The 17863-nt window shown below is 41.3% G+C and overlaps 1 protein-coding gene across 4 annotated transcripts in view; it reads right to left on the reverse strand.

Annotated features, from left to right (window-relative positions):
- The window catches only part of CCDC88A (coiled-coil domain containing 88A), an 83098-nt gene that overhangs the window by 47072 nt on the left and 18163 nt on the right, over nucleotides 1-17863 (reverse strand). For all 4 annotated transcript variants that reach the window (XM_081188329.1, XM_081188328.1, XM_081188327.1 and 1 more), the window contains exons 3-10: nucleotides 14924-15032; nucleotides 11324-11393; nucleotides 10679-10737; nucleotides 10110-10193; nucleotides 8984-9124; nucleotides 7656-7825; nucleotides 1277-1358; nucleotides 146-304 (exon numbers count right to left, since the gene is read on the reverse strand). In XM_081188329.1, coding sequence (XP_081044455.1) covers nucleotides 146-304; nucleotides 1277-1358; nucleotides 7656-7825; nucleotides 8984-9124; nucleotides 10110-10193; nucleotides 10679-10737; nucleotides 11324-11393; nucleotides 14924-15032 — 874 coding nt within the window. The remainder of the gene's footprint in view (nucleotides 1-145; nucleotides 305-1276; nucleotides 1359-7655; nucleotides 7826-8983; nucleotides 9125-10109; nucleotides 10194-10678; nucleotides 10738-11323; nucleotides 11394-14923; nucleotides 15033-17863) is intronic.

Genomic DNA, 17863 nt, shown 5'->3' on the forward strand with positions numbered 1-17863 from the left:
GCTCCCGAATCACACAAGCAGGGAAAGAAACTAGGAAGTTGCAGTTAGTCACAGCTTTCCATTATGTGAAAACCAGGACTTAACCAGATTCAGAAGCTACTAGCGAATAAAACCTTTAATTTTTAATGTTTGAATTTCAAGTCACCTCTACTCTAGCCTTGTAGAATTCAATATCGTGTAGCCTCTCCTTATACCGACTGACTTCGCTTTCAAGCTTGTCAACCCTGATTGCCTTCTCTCTGAGAGCATCAAGTTCATCACGGTACACCCTGGCAGAACGGGCATCTGAAAGCAAATTCATATTCTAGCAAACGAAACAAACATATTTAATTATTAATTATTTTGTAGAAGAAAACATTGACATTACAGATCTGCAGTGAGCAACACTGAGTTTTCATGCAAGATGGCAAAATTAAAGCTTGGAGAAAGACACTAAGCTATTCAAAATACTAAAGGCAATGAGAAGCAAAACACAAAATGCATTCAGATCCATGTACGAAATCTGCATGCGTTGCATGCAATTCAATCCTATGCATGTTTACATGGAAATAAGCATGACTTCAATGAGGTTTGCTTCAAAGTAATTGTGGAGAAAACTGAAGCCCCAATATATTATTAATCTCATTATTTAGCTGGAAATTCGCCTTCTCACTGAAATTTTGAAACAATTACTGTAACACGATTGCTAGTTTTACAGAAAAGGTGGTAATCAAATAATTATCTTAATCCCAGGATAACTGTGTTATTTCTTATATGTATATAAAAGTGTTGAGGCAATTTCAATGCTGTAATGTTCCTCTTCAAAGGAATTATTCCCTTGATGAGACTGAGTTGTCCATTGACCAGTTTCACAAACATGCTCTGCTTGCTTTAAACTCAATTAAACTGTAGGAATCAAGTTATGTTTGATGACTTGTCATTAAAGTCTGATGAAGTCAGTAACAACTCATTATAAAAGTAATGCCAATTGTTTTTTCAACATGTCAGTTTTATTCTTCCATGTTTTTTGGAAACACTTTTCAACACAGGGTTCATACAATTTATAATATCATATTGGCCAAACATTTGAATGATCCTCAAGTAGAGCAGGAAAATACTGCATCCAAAAACACCAAAATATGGACTTGAGGCAGAACCCAGAGTTCCTTAGCACAAAAACCTATTTAATCCAGGGTCCTAGCTTGGAACATGACAACACATGTAATTAATTAAACTGATAAACACAAATAAATAATCTAAGCACAATGGCCTGAGAAGTTATCTTTCATTTCCAAACCTCTTGTTGCAGTCTTTTCAATTCAACTTCAATTTGTTCCAGTTCTTGTTTACAATCCAGTAACTGTTCAGTCTTCTCCTCACTAAAAATAAAATTATTTAATTGAAAACAGGAACTAAAGAAGAAAGGGACAGAACAAAATGAATAGACTTCCCCTTCATAGTTCACACCAGAATTTATACTTCAGATGCCCATAACCCCTGAAGAGTGCTTTTTGTTTGTCTTTCAAAAAAACCCAACCTCTGGATTCATCAACCATGAACCAGGAAGAGCTGGGAGTGTGCTTAACTCTCTGCATTCTAAGTCACCTAACCTACCAACACATCACATGCATTTTTTAACTTGATGGGGGAGAGTGGTGTGGGTTGTTCTGAAGCAAAAACTGCAGGCAAGAAGGTCCCCTCCTTGCTTCTATGACTTTTCTTGACAATCCACTTTCCTTTAGTTTCAGTACTCCCTGTAGGTTTGCAGCTTAGTGAGTACAATTTATCTAACATCTTTCTCATGAACACAGGCTTGCTCTTTACCTGGGAATCACAGATTTCTTCAAAAGCTAACAGCATATCAAGTAAGACAGTGGTTCCCAATTAACTAGGATCCCCTGCTTTTGAAAATGTTGATATCTCTGTTATGTGAATGGTACCATCATACCCTCCAACATATCCCAGCACAAAACTATGGCGCACATTTTCTGGGCTGTACTCCTGTGAGAGAGCACAGCGCCCAAAAATGCGTGTTTTGGGGCCCTGCGATCTCATGTGGTTTTGGGCACTGTGAAACAGTAAGTTTGGACAGTGTGTGTGTAAATTTTAAAAAAATCTATTGAATGTATATACCATCCTATACCAGGAGGTCTCAAGGCGGTTCACAAAATAAAATCAAAATATAAAACCACAAAATAAATGTCAGGAAACGCCCACAGATAGACTCTGCGAGCGACTGAGGCAGCCACGCTGAGATGGGCTGTGCAGTCAGGACGGTTTAACCCAGGCAGCCAAGCTCCAAAAGGGGACATTTTACGCACGAGTAACTCCAAACCACTATAGCAGTCTGTCTGTCCCCAAAAGTTGCTTGTGCGCAACAAGTAGGTGGCATCATGAGTAAGACTGGAGAAGTCAGAGCCATGGAGGGGGCTGCTGGAGGACAATCGCTGGAGGAGAGAAACTGCGACTTGGAACAGCACATAGCCCTCTTGACAGTGAGGCTGGACGAACGACGGTCTTGGGATGCCCAGGGGAGGCCCACCCCCATAGCAAGGAAGGTACCGGGACTGGTGCATATGTTTGGGGGGAGACCTCAGGATTATGGGGCGTTTAGAACAGAAATAGAATACGCCTTGAAACTGCAACAGAGCGATTTTGAAGATGACGCATCGCGGGTAGCTTATATTGTGGGGCACCTGCAGGATGGGGCTGGAGAGTGGATCAGGCCCCTTATGGCGACGCAAAATGCTGCCATGCAGGACCTGGGGAAATTTTTTCAGGCAATGGACGCAATGTTTTCCAGTGATGTGCAGCAAAGTGTGACAAAACGGGAACTGATGAACTGTAAGCAGGGAGACCAGTCAGTTAGAGACTACTGGTCACGTTTTGCAATGATAGTTCACCGTCTCGGGTGGCAGCTGGACTCTGAACCCATACAAATGTTGTTTGAGGAGGGGTTGTCACCAACGGTCAAGGATGAGCTTTTGCGCGCACCCCGCCCACAGTCCATGGATCAGCTGACCAAAGCAGCACTTGCAATTGGTGTGCGGCAGGAAGCGCGGGCGCAGGAGAGGCGGGAAAGGAGAGAGCAGCATTGCCATGACTACCGCATTCCTGAAATAACAAGGCAGCCGGAGGGAAAACCATAGCTTTAACTATACGGACCTTTGTTGGCAAGGTGATGTCTCTGCTTTTTAAGATGCTTTTTAAGTCATCAACTAGACAAGAATAAAAGGCATTGGGACTGTAATCAGGGAACCCTCAGGAAAATCCTGGGATGTGGAATAGGAAGCTGCAGCGAGAGAAGAGGATCGCCAAAAATCTGGCAGAGACAGCTTGCCCAAGGTGTCTCTGCCCAATTTTTGGCAATCCTCACCAAATACTACAGTTCACAAGCCTCAGAAAAGACTTTTCAATTAATGCAATAGGGAGAAGGTTCCATCATTGTGTGTTATGTTGTCTGTTATAAAAGTACTGCTCTCTTTCATTAAACAGGCTGTGCTGACCAGAATGAGCAAATGTTCAGTATAGGAACTTGAGGAAACTGAGTGTTACACATTTTAGGGGGGAACAGAAAGAGGTATTGGAGACTAAAAACTTATTCAAGACTCTACTCACATTCTGAATGGATGGGATGGGGAGTTGAAATAATATATATAAGTGTTTAAAAGAGCTGTGACTGAGATATGAAAAATGCAAGAGAGATAAAGAATTGAAAATACTGGTAAACGCTATTGCAGTTAGTAGAGAAAGCTGTAAATGGAACCAGAACATGAACTCTGAGAGGAAGGGACATAGATCAGAAGGTTATATCTATGTTCAATCCCAGGCATCTCCAGGTAGGCTGGAATTGTTTCCTGCCTGAAACCTAAGAGGCACTGCTAGTCAGACTACGCTTACTTGAGGGGTCAACATTCTGACTTGATATAAGGCAGTTTCCTAAAATAAGTACAGTGGTACCTCGGGTTACAAACACCTTGGGTTACAAACACTTCGGGTTCTGGAGGTCCGTTCTTAACCTGAAACCGTTCTTAATCTGAGGTACCACTTTAGCTAATGGGGCCTCCCGCCACCACCGCATGATTTCTGTTCTCATCCTGAAGCAAAGTTCTTAACCCAAGATACTATTTCTGGGTTAGCGGAATCTGTAACCTGAAGCGTCTGTAACCCGAGGTACCACTGTATATCAGTTTCTTGTTGCATATGCAATTTTAAGTGCAATGTAATTTACAGGGTACAGTAGTACTAACTACTAAAAACAACTTAATCAATAAATTTAGCATTTTATTTGTAACTTTTTTTGTAAATAAATCCAACACACTGCAAACGTGGTAACATGCTCTCAGTGATGTCTATACTTCCAATTGTGTGCTTCAACTACAGTATAAAATGATTTGTTTTTAATTATACAGAATGCAGCAGTGTGCACTGTTTAGTCTATTAACTGCCAGTCAAATTAATAACAGCAATTTGCATTAATTTTCCTAGTGCAGCTGTTTACAGAATATCTTGAGTAAGCTCACTTCAACAGACATGTAATAATCCACACATCAGAAAATGAGATCTGTTTCTCTTATATTCCAGTGTTCATGATGACTAAAATATATTACTTTGTGTATGCTTGTGGGGCGGAGAGAGAGTTGAAGTGAGATAACAATTAACTCTGTCAGTTTTAGAAGATATAGTCAAAACTCTTTTGTAAGAATTACATCATTCTTAGTATACTTAGCAGGTATAGGCTATCCTGTAAATGTCCCAATATTATGTTTGTCCTCTATTGTATTATTTGATGAAAACCACCACTGGAACTCACCCAGACTATCACTGCTGCAGTCCAGTGCAAAATCAGTGATGAAACACACAACAATCAACCAAAGTGAATTCACTAAAGTTATTAATATAATTAGATGGAATCTGAGCAACATCATATGCTCACAACTGTTTCAGATAGGTACTTGATATATAATCAACTTTTGACTGGCAGTTGGGAAAGAAGTTCTACCCTGGATTACCCTGTTTTCTTAGTCATTCAGTCTCTAAATTTAAACGGGGTTGGAGTTGCCCAGTATGCGTTGAGCTTTTGCTAGTATCTTTGCAACTCTGTTCCATAACAAAACTCGAAGATGGTTGAATTAGTCTTGGTAACAGGTAATAATAAACCTTACAATTTATAGTATGTTTGAATTACTTCTCTCACACAATTATGGGGATGAATAACTGAGATTTTATATGGGTCTATTAAGGCCACTCACAGAGTTCATGGCTGGGCTACAATTCAAAACACTGGTCTGCAGTTCCTACAATGACAATTCAACACTAACTCTCAGATTTGAGTGCTATTGTCTTGGAAAACTCAATATGCATGCTACAACCTGTTCAATGAATGGCAGGATAGGACTTTATCATTTGGGAGCAGGATCATAGTTGTCAAGCAGCCCAGTGTATGAGACAAAGCAAGTGAACACACATGCACGTGGCTGGATTCCAGAAAGCTCAGAAGGCATACCACTCAAAGGGGACACTCTGTTAATAGCCCAACTAAGTGGAGTGCCATCGAGCTGACCTCAGGCACTGGAATAAAGGCACACCCTCCCATTATTCAAATGGCAAAGTTCCCAGCACCATATGGCACACATCAGAAAATTAAATAGAAGGCCAGACAATTATAGAACAGCTGTTGGGCAACTTAGGTTAAAGCTGATAGAATAAGCAGAAATTTCTTCTAACACAACACCCTGATTTGAGGGATGTGGTGATAACACTTGTTTTTACGGATTTTTTAAAACCAAAAATAAAGTTATTTTAAAAGACTATTGTGGCATGATAATGGCAAACAAATGTATAGCCATCCAGTACAACTGTTGCTGAGTGCAAAACAACTTCATTAACCTAAGCTGACCCCACCAGGGGCTGTCACCTTCTGCCAGCTATCGTGCATTTGCCACATATTTTGCAAATAAATCCTTTACTTAGGAAAACTGACACAAAACCGATTTGTTTGCAGACTCAGAATTGAGTGTATAATATCCAAAGTTTAATCTTACTTAGAAGGCTTACTTCATTGTCAGTCACCAATAAGTATTCAATGTCTGGAAGAAAGGAGGTGACTGGTTCCAGGTTAGACCCTTGAAAATACTAGCTGATAAAGATTGGTGGAAATACCCTAGAATTTGGTATAATAGACTTAGATAGTGGCTTCTGGCAGTAGATTTCAAAGTCAGTGGGATGGGGTAAATTTTAAAGTGTAGGCACTCTTCATGACAGCCTTCATTAGCCATAAACCAAAAAGTCCACAGTCACGCCTCCAAGGAGAATCTAGAAGTGCAGGAAGCTTTGTCGCTTCATTACAAATCCCCAAAAGCAGCAGAGAAAGTAGAATAACTAATTTATTAGGATCAGCTGTCAACCATAAAACAACCATGGCAAGGATGGTGCTGTCATCCTGCTGTGACAAAAGTACCAGAGCTGTACTGCCCTAAATTCTTGTTTCTCTATACCACTGTTCATAGACATTTTCTGCCTCCAACTACCACCCCTTTAGGTAATTTTTTAAAAAGTGAGCTCCAGTTCAGAGCAGTCTCGTATTCTTATATTCAAGAAATGTTTTAAGGCCACACAGCTAGTCAGGATTGTCAAATTCTTCCCCTATGGAAGAGGAAGGGGAATGACAGACCAAATGCCAACTTGGAAACACCACCAACAACAACTTCTTACAAATTTGTCAGCTAACATTTACTCTTAACCTTTTGGGATAAGGCTGTTAAATTAGTAGCCATTTAGCATAACTCCAAAGGTCCAGTGTTCTCTACAGTCCAAAATCTCTCAAAAGAGCCTTTACAGGGGGTTGGACTAGATGACCCTCTGGGTCCCTTCCATTCTATGACCTTTGAGTGGTAAGCCTGTCCTTGCTTAGAGATACTCCCTTAATCTAAAAGTTATTTACCCACAACAAAAGACAGCACAACAGGGATATATAAACATAGGGACCACATCCTGCAACAAACTCAGGTTCCAATGCTTTCCCCGAATCTACGCAGAAAAGCCTGTACTTCACACCACTTCACAAGCCATCACCAAAAGACTGAGGAACTTTTGATACTGACCTTCAGAAAAGAAAAATGATTGCAAGCCTAAATGTGTGTGCAAAGTGCTTGCGTATCTTTTTATAAAAATACTGAACTCATCCAGAAATTCATTCCTGCAAAACCACCAATACACCATTGGAAAAGAGAGGAGCCAAATTGCAAAAATGCTTATATTTCTCTGCGTAAGCACAACAGAATTATGCTGCAGTTCTACATTCATATAACTGGAAGTCATATTGAAGTCACCAAGTGACTTATCATTCAAAATCTACACTTGTTTACTTGAAAGTTAAACTCAAACACCCTGACCCTAGGAGTATTGTAACTGAGATAAGACAGAAGGTGAATTTGGAAGTGCTTATAAGAATGTAAGATACTTTAAGCATTATTTTCCATCTTACCAACTATATGAACTGAAAATAGGCATGAACTGTTAACTAACCACATACACAAGTCTGATACCCAACTACAGCAGCATGTACAACACAGATACTAATATAAAATCTCAAGCTAAAAAGGCTATTTCTACACTACTTCCCCAAGGGCCCACAGTTTTTCATTACCGCCTAGCGCTCTTCACAGTATACTTACAGCTCTTGTCTAAGCCTTCTGATCTTTGCTTTGGCATCTGCTAGTTCCACTGATAAGTGCTGCCTACTTTCAGTGCGCTTCATGCCTGGAGATCCACAAGGTGATTGTGCTGCTGATGCATGAGGTAGAAAATGAAGAGAGTCTCGTTCTTCAGAGAGTTCTATGATAGTCTAAGATACAACATGAAATCTTTGATTACCACATAAGCATGTCAGGGCTGGAGCCAGGTGTAGGTCAGCAATGGGGGGGGGGTCACCCGAGGCCAGGGCAGTTAAATTTTTATTTAAGGAAACAAACTACAGCTCATGCCTACTGGTCTCAGTAACTCTTACTAGGTCTTGCCCCAATGAAGCAATTGCAAGGACTGAAGGCCTTCCCAATGTCCACCAGGACTTCTCCTCCCCAGGGTCTTTCCCATGCAAGCTCAGGCTGTGCCTGCACACACCCACTCTCTGTTCTGCCTGTTTCATTTCTCTGTGAGTTCAAGGAGAGCAGCTGGATGCAGCAGGAGGGGGAGACTCCCTGGATTCTTCAGTAACTTGTCTCCACTCTGCCTCTTGGCCACCCTCTGCTCTCTGCCACAGATTCCGCCTGTTCACTAAACCCTGTCACCTCTCCTGCAGCTGAGACCTCCTCCTTCTTCTTCCAGTCTGCTCCTCCTCCCTCTGACCAATCATCATTGTCCCACCGCCAATCCCCTGAACCCGAGCCTTCTTCCCTAGGTTCCTTAAGGAGTTCCCCAGCTGGTCCTCCCACTACTCCTCTGCATCCAGCCAGTCCATGACACTAGATAACTGATTTTCAATATTCTTGCCTCTGAGTCCATAAGTAGGTGTGTGTGAATTTAAACCCATATTTTCCAAGGCCAAGATGCTCATCTGCCAATACCACTCAGTTTAGAGAACTGAGAAGACGACAATTAAAAATCACATTTCTGTATTCTAATGGCAGCAGTAAGAGCAGGGGAAAAGTGCTACGTGAACTTCTGAGGAGTGCATCAGCACTCTGTTCATTCACTTAAAGCCATAGTTGGTTTTAAGCTATGGTTTAATGTGATGTGCAAACAGGTCAACCGTTGCTTTTAGCTGCCAGCTATTTTCAGCACTAAGGCAAAAGCTGGTAGTTGTTTTTAAAGAAGTGTAATATTAAAAATATAACCACTGAAAGGGGCCACGTGTACCTACACATCAACAAAATCTACAAATCTATCAAATTTCAGTATTTGCAAATAGTTGAGCAGTTATACTCCCAGGCTTTTTTCTAATTAACACACTTCTTTAATAACTAAAAATCCATTAGCAGAAGGGGAAAACTAGTACGACACATACCTCAGAATGCTCATCTCGTTCATCTATAAGCCTTTTTAAATGCAATGCCATATTTTTTAGGAGAGACTCAATACAGTCATGTGACAGAGCACTGTCATCCATCCACTGGAGATCAAACACATTTTCCTGATTATGAGTTACCTGCATATGATAAATAACAATAAAGTGAAAACTGTGCTATTTCAATAATAAGACTATGAAAAGATGTGCTAATAGAATGTAAGCTAATGTGGAACAAAAGATTTGAAGTCCACGTCAGCTTTAAGAAACAAAGATTCATAACCTTAAATACATTTTAAGGAACATTCTGAAATCCGTACCACTTAGTCCAAGAAAAATCCAGTGATTTGGGAATAGTTTCACATGGCTCATCCTTCAAGAATGAAGATATTGATTACAGCCTTAGCAGCATATCTTATTTTTAAATAATTTTATTTAGCACATTAAAACCAGCTCTGTTTAGAAGTAAAATTGCTGTAAACCACTTAGAGATTTTTTTATATTAAGCAGTCTATAAATCAAATAAAAAAAAATCCATTTTATTTTGAAAATGAAGGCTTCCTCAACTGCTATTCAGGGCTAGCTGTAGTTAACACAAATACTGCACAGATACCAACAACAATAACATCTCTTTAAACCATATCTGAATACCGTTAGCAGTCATGTATCTATCTAGCATACCACCTTTATGGCTTTTTAAAGTTGAAACTAAAATTGACTCATGAACTTCTTCTCCCAAGTCTTTTTTGCTCTTATCTTGTGCACACCCTTGTTCACTCTTTTTAAAATCACAATACAGATAAACTCTCAAATTCTTCAATTGGTTTGAATCTCCCTTTCCTAAAATTACTGAAATGCCATGCCCTGCATTATTTCATTGTGATTAAAGTTGTTACCTAGGTAGGTACTTAGTATTAAAAGATGAGAAAGACTTGTTTCAGAAACATTTAAAATGTATTTTTTCTAATTTTACAGAGATTTACAGTGTGTTCTGTGTAGCATACTGGCTTCATAATCTGTAGAAACTATAATTTATATTCTTCTGAATAAAAAATAATCAAGATGGAAGGCTGCCTCCAAAATCCATATATAGAGAAGATTTTAATAGTAGAAAACCAGATAATACCTCTTGTATATGGGCAGCAACAGCAGCTCTTATATCAAAGTCTAAACTTTGAATTCTTTCAATGAATTCTTCTTTCTTCTGACACTAAAACACACATATTAACCAAAATTAACACTACATTGGTTAAACATAATAGCTCAAGAAAACCTAAAATGTTATCTGTTAGGCATATTGAAATATCTAAAGATTTCATTAACAATAAACTGAGTACCTAGACACAACAGTTACATTCAGACATCATACTAAACTATGTGAACAAGTCTAGCCTCCTCCTAGATTCACACACTTCCCTCTTTTCCTTCCTCCATGTGGTTAGAGGAATTCAAAAGCTTTTGCTTCCATTCTTGGTTAAACTACAGGACCTGGGCACAACAGCATTTTCCCCTCTCTCTGCATACAGAAGGTCCCAGTTTCAATTGCTGCCATATATCCAGTAGGAATGGAGAAGATTTCTGTCTGAACACTAGAGAACCTCTGCCAGTTTGGTTGAACCAGTACTCTGACTCAGTATAAAGCAGCTTGCTACCTTTAAGTGAATATCACGGGCAGTTGTATAACTGAGAGCTCACCTGAACTGCACATCCAAGGAGGAGTAGGAGCAGCTTTTTTACTTCTTCAGTGCCTTGCTCTGAAAATATTAGAAAAACAGCACACTGTGTACATCTTTAGATAATCATTATTTGTACGCTACCAACACCATTCTTTACTTTTTGGTTAGGACTAGCGCTCCTAGGTGCTATACTCTTTCTGAAAAGAATAAGTACCCTTTTCACTAGGAACCCATGATCACTTAGGGTGGCTAGTCTGATTTTAATGTGTTGAAGGGCTCTTTGTACAGGTCATCCAGGTAAACATACATGTGGATGGATCTCTTCCATGCAGAAGTGTGCTACCACTGCCACTATGAGTTTGATGAAGACCCGTAGGGCATGGGATGGTAATGCAATCCCTTGTAAGCAAAGTCAAGAATCAGGAAATTCTCAGTTCTAAACTTGTCTGTTATGTGCTCACAAGACAGTCTTAGGCAAGCTACTGCCTTTCATCCTTAGTCTTCCCCTATGTTAATACTGATTTACCTTACAGGATTATCATAAATATGATAATGAATGGGAAGCCCTTTGAACACCTGAAAATTTGATGCAAATGTTGAGTTCTAAATATTTAATAATAAACTTAACACTGAATGTCTGTTTTAATCTGAATATACTACTTACCTGAAAAGGGATTTTTGCCAATTATCAAGATGTTTGGCAAAGGCATCATAATCAATTGTTGCAATGTCTCCTATAGAAATGAATGTAAAGATTTAGAAGAACTATGCGAAGGATGACCACACCATCCATATGTTAACTAAAAACACAAATATACCTAGGCTGATTTAACATATACCTAGGCTACAATTCTTTTTCTATACTTACCTAGGAGTAAGCCCCAATGACCTTAGTACGTAGGACTGCACTGTTTGAAGTGGATTTAGGGCAGTGTGACCATTTCTGCCTCACTGGGTACTGAGCCCCGGTGACAAAGCAGGGCAGTACAACTATGATCTAGTGCAGTGTTTTTCAACCTTTTTTGGCCAAAGGCACACTTGTTTCATGAAAAAAATCACGAGGCACACCACCATTAGAAATGTTAAAAAATTTAACTCTGTGCCTATATTGACTATATATAAAGTAATTCTCTTGAATAGGAATCAAATAAACACAAAGAAAGTATTTTATAATTACTTTATTATGAAATAGTAAGTAAACAGAAATATGAAAAATTATAAAATACTTTATTCAGTGCGCAACCTGGGCCTGTTTGGCTGAACACAAAGCTGATATTCTGGCTGGAATCAAACATTGCGGACCGTTCTCTGCTCAGCGGGGATCGATTCGCTGATCCCCGCTGAGCCGGTGGATGACAGCTCCGTCTCCGCACTGTGTGCGGAGAGGGAGATGTCAGAGCCCCGCTGCTCTCTATGGGGAATCGGATGAGAGCGGACCGCCTGTCCGCTCTCATCCGATCCCATCCGATCTGATCCCCACCCAGGACGGATGGAAAATAGGGTGGACACAGTCCGGCGCCCGCCTAGTGGGCGAAAATTTGACATTTTTATTTTTTAAAAATCTTTCAAATTTTTCAATTTTTCCCACGGCACACCAGGCAACATCTGGCGGCACACTAGTGTGCCGCGGAACAGTGGTTGAAAAACACTGATCTAGTGAACTGAGCAGAACGGAAGGCGGGGACCATTTTTGGCCTTGCACAAGGCGCCACTTAAATTTGAAATACCAAAGTCCGTACCTGGTCTAAACCATATATAGGAGGCTGCACATATGTTTCTGATTCCAATGCAAAGTGCTACTTTCAACCTGCAAAACTCTATTCAGCCCAGGATCCCATTATCTAAGGGAATGTGTCATTAGACATGGATGTATCCAGTCCCTACTATCATCATCTGATGCCCTTTGCTCTATGAAATGCACTCTCCAACACTTACATCCTTTCGGTGCCAGATTAAAACATGCCTCTTATCCCAAGCATTTGAGAGAATACTATCATCATGCTTTCTGTGGGTTTTTTTTTGGGGGGGGGGTACTGTTATTGTATACTTGGTGGTTGGTTTTAATTATGTATGTAAGCTGCCTAGAGACATTTTGTATTAGACAACAAATAAACTGAATTAATAATAATATCACTGATGTGGGAGGCTGTCTGATACATGCACTAAGCATTCCTCCAGGAACAATTTGTAACCTTATAATAATAAAAAACCTCAGACCCACCTGACTAGCCTGCATTAGGTCCACCAGACACTCACAATAAACATGAAAAATGAACATTTGTTAACTTTAATGTGCATATAAGACTGAGACAAAAAAATTAAAACCCAGTGATTGCTCATTAAGTATGAAGTTAACAAATTAAAAACAGTATTATATTCAAGATATAATTGATAATAAAAGTAATTTCCTCCACTGATCAAGGTCTAGGAAAATTTAAAAATGCAGACTACAGACAGACAAGAATGCACTGTATCACAATCGTCAGGTCAACAAGGACTACAGATATAGTGCAAATTTGCTTCAACCCATGTACAGTATTGTCCTGGAATGAAAAAAAAATTTAAAAAGAAAACAAGTACAATTTATGTGTTCCATGAACAATCTCATGGAAGTTGACCTGTTCTAACTATACAGCCACCAGTGTGCAGCAGTGGTAATGAGCGAAAATCCCCAGTCTAGACAGTGTTGGTGTGTATTCCCTCTAACATCTGGAAACCTATCACAGCAGCTGCTAACACATACACAGATTTGGCAGCACAAGACTGTTTTTCTATATTACAGGGATTTTGCCATATGTTCAATAAAAATGTCCAAATTTATGTTCTGCATGATTAAGAGAGCTGTCCTCTTTTCTTTCAGCTGTTGTACAACATATTTTGACACAGTTATGAAGAAACTGATAATCTAATTCTCAAAGCAAGATAGGATTTTAAGTAGATAACAAAATGATGTAACAACAGAACTGAATCTAAAGGATCCGAGGTGCTGAAATGAATTTAATATAATGAATTTAAGTTTACATTTTCTATACACATAAAGCTGAGTCATTACTGGGAAGTAAATCTAAGTTCCATAGTATAAAATACTGATCAGAAAAAGATGAGCTGATGGAAGTATTAGCTACATCCAAGCAATTAAGGATCAGACAGCATTTAAAATACATTCAGCTGGTTCCAATAAGTCATGCTCAAGGGTAGACCCTTGACAACAATGGACTCATTAGTCACGCCAATTAATTTCAATTGTTTTAGTCTGAGTATGACATAATAAAATATAACCCATTATACTGAAATTTTATAGTTCTACCAGAAAATACCAGAACATGAAGATACCAGAAAGGTAAAGTGTTCCTTCTGGATGAATCAACATTCTGACACTCCAATCACAACACTCCTGTCATGGAAATCAATTATTTTAACCTGCTCTGCCCTCTAAATTTTAGTATTGTATTTAGGATACTTTTCAACTCAAAAGAATGTTGTTTAGGTGCTTTGACAGAAATAAGAAATAATGGCCATCTATGACAAGTATACAAAAAGATGTGGACATGCACCCATCAATGGGGAGAGGGAAGACGCCTAAATTAGTTACCACTCTTTCACAAAGAGATGCTCTTTGCACCTCTCAGCTGTTTGAATGGAAGTGAGGGTTGATATCCAATCCCGGCCAACAGGAAGGAGAAAAGCAGTCTCTCATGCACTGTGGATTTTTGAGCGGATATTTGTAGGGACCTTTCACGTCCACCAGTGTCTCCCATGGCACCCTCAGGCACTGTGTTAGTGATCCCTGGTTAAATGTGAATCAGCAGAATGATAATGCACACAGCTTGCTTTGCTCCTCCCCAACTGCTGGCACGCCATCAGAAAACAAGTCAATTTCTAGCTTCTCATGACATTCAAACCTGGGCTCATGGTTTGTTTGGATAGTAGCCAGGTTTGGATCTCTTGGCCTGTTTGCCGGCTGCAAGGCAGCAGAAGGAGCATGGGTAGAGCAAAGCAAGCACTATATTAGCTGCATGCACCAGCACAGTGAGTTCTTTGGGCAAACCACAGTTTACTTTTAAACATGTTTTAAAGTTATCTGCTAACTAGCTCACTGTCCACTTCAAATAGAGATTCATTATGGGTTTCTTAGAGGAAAGGAGAAGAACAGCAGCACAGCAAACCAAATTCACAATTTAGACAATTGTGTCCATATTAGCTTAGCTTTGTCCACAAAACACATCTTTACAAATGCTTTTTAAAAGAAAGAAAAATCACTTACCTGATAGTATGATTTTATTTGCTTCACCAAAATAGATAAATTTTGAATTCGAAGTGATGCGTCATTGTTGATTTTCTTATTTACTCTTTGACTAGATGCCTTAGGGTTGCTGAAATAAAACAAAAAAGTAAATGAAAGAAAGTTCATTTAGTTGAAATTCACAAGGGGAAATTTATGTGTCAGCTAATGAGAAAGACCAGTTACTAGTTACTCAAATATAAGTCAGATTCACAAGCTTTTTGGTGGGGGGGAGGGCGCGCGATAATAATGCAAGCACTTGGATAGATTACTGTGCTCTCATATCTATAGAACCTTCAATAATGGGAGCACTTTGTTTATACAAACAATCAAGGCTAACAACAAAGAAGGAAGGCCAGATAGACAATACTTGTGTTCTCAGATCCCTTATATGTGTCAGGAGTCCAGATAAAAATACTAGCTGAAAGCCTCAATTCCATTGCTGTAACTAGGACTGCAAGGACAAAATGCTACACAAGCAGGGGCGCCGACTTATAAAAAATATTGGGGGGGCCCATACCGGGGTCCTGCCGCTGGTTCGCTCGGGTAGCCGGGAGAACGCAGTTCGAGGTGGCGGTGTTGGGGAGAGACCCTTGCTCAGGGTGCCACTAGACTTGGCGGCCGGCGGCCTATCTGGGGGGTTTTGGAGCGTATTTCGGCGGAGCGATTGGGGAGGAGGGGGCTTGTTGCCGGATTCTTCAGCTGGGCCGGAGATCCGCTGCTGGGGGGTCCCTGGGCCGAGTTGTGAGCACGGCCTGCTGAAGGGAGATCCAGCCGATTGCGCGACGGGGACGGCCGGGGCTCTCCGGCTAGGGCGCGCGGCTGGCTGGCTGGCGAGGGAGCAGGTGGGGAGGAGGCGGGGGTCCTCACTCTCTTAGGAAACGCACCCGCGCGCCCGATTGCCACGAAGTCCGAAGGGTGCGTGTGTGGAATTAAAAAGCAAAAACGAGATACGGGCAGGGCAGGCAAAGAGTTTTCTGCAAGAGGATGGAGGGCAGGTTGAAGAGAAAATCACTCAGGATGAGACAGTCAAATCAGCCATGATAAAATGGGCTCAGGATATTGGGTATAACATCATGTTTGAGGACTGGGAAAGGTTATGGACCACCGGAATGAAATTCACGGCATGTAATGCCTTGAAGGAAAATATTATGAAAATGATTTATAGGTGGTACATGACCCCAGTCAAGCTTGCAAAAATATATCACCTGTCTGATAATAAATGTTGGAAATGTAAGGAGGCTGAAGGGACATTCTTTCACCTCTGGTGGACTTGTCCAAAAGTGAAGGCCTTCTGGGAAATGATCTATAATGAGTTAAAAAAGGTATTTAAGTATACCTTTCCCAAGAAACCAGAGGCCTTCCTCTTGGGCATTGTTGGCCAGAAAGTGTTAAAGAAGGATAGAACTTTCTTTATGTATGCAACTACAGCAGCAAGAATACTTATCGCAAAATATTGGAAGACACAAGATTTGCCCACACTGGAAGAGTGGCAGACGCAATTGATGGACTACATGGAACTGGCTGAAATGACTGGCAGAATCCGAGATTTGGGAGAAGAAACAACGGAAGAGGACTGGAAAAAATTTAAGGACTATTTACAAAAACAATATAAGTTGTATGAATGTTAAAAATTTACACGATTCGGAAACTATAGCTTCAGCAATTAGATTTGGGAAACAGGAAATTATATTTTAAGTAAGAAAAGGTCAAAATCTAAGGTAATACTATGTTTAATTTAAGATATAAGTAACTGATGAAAAGTATGTTAAATTTAGAGGTATAGTATTTGAAAAGTACAAAATAAGGTACGAAACAAGGTAATAATTTGCTGATATCTTTATTATAAAGAATGCAGGGTAAGGGAGATGCGAGGAAGTCCAGTTAGTTATATAAAAAATGTGTTGAATGGTTGGTTTTCTTTTCTTCTTTTTCTTTTTTTCTTTTTCTTGTTCTTTTACTTTTTTCTTCAGTGTATGTTTCTAACTTTGTATTTGAAACCTTAATAAAATATTTATAAAAAAAGAAGAAGAGAAAATCCTTTCGCTTTTCTGGGGCTCAGGGAAGTCTCAGAGCCGGAGGTTGGGGAAGGGACCCCCTTTGCTCTGCCCTCTTCTCCCGTCTTAGATTTGCATGGGGGTCCCCGCCCAAGCTTGCCTGGCCACCGGGCCACACAAGGGCCGCGCTCTACGCGGCGCACCTTGCTAGCCGCGCAGCTGTCCTCCGCGGCTGCGGAGCGGCCCTGCGCCGGTGCCCAGCCCCTCTGGGCGCCCGCTGCGCTGCCAATGACAAGCGGGCGACGTCGCGGGCGGGGAAGGCGTCGCTTTCTTTCCCGATCCTTCATCCTCCCAGTCTTCCAGCCCTTTTTTGGGTTGGAAGCTCGTCTCGTTCGCCCTTCTCCTTTCTTCACCCTGCGCGCAATTTTCCTCCCTCGTCTCCCTCCCCATTTCTCCTTCCTTCCTTCCTGACTGACTGACGGGCTTGGGCTCGGGCTCAGGCTCCGGGTCGGGCTCGGGCTCAGGCTCGGGCTCGGGCTCGGGCTCGGGCTCCGGGTCGGGCTCAGGCTCAGGCTCAGGCTCGGGCAGCCACAGCGTCGGCGGTGTTGGCGATCGGCGGCGCGGGGGGATGGCCCTCCCGGGGGAGCCGGCGCTGCTCAATGGGGTTGCCAAGGAGACAGGCCGGCCGCCCCCTCCCCCGGCCCGGCGCCCCCCGCCGCGCCGGTGCCCGTTATCGAGCTGGTGCGCGCCGGGCGCCCTATAAAAGCCGCGGACGCGCCCACCGCCGCCCGAGATTATTGGGGGGGCTGAGCCCCCCCAAACGAATTTTTGAGGGGGCTCGGGCCCCCTCAAGCCCCATGGAGTCGGCGCCTATGTACACAAGCATAAGGATGGGGAATACTTCAAAATATGATTCACAGCTCTC

Source organism: Podarcis bocagei, assembly GCF_964188305.1.
Source record: "Podarcis bocagei genome assembly, chromosome: 3".
Classification (NCBI taxonomy): Eukaryota; Metazoa; Chordata; class Lepidosauria; order Squamata; family Lacertidae; genus Podarcis; species Podarcis bocagei.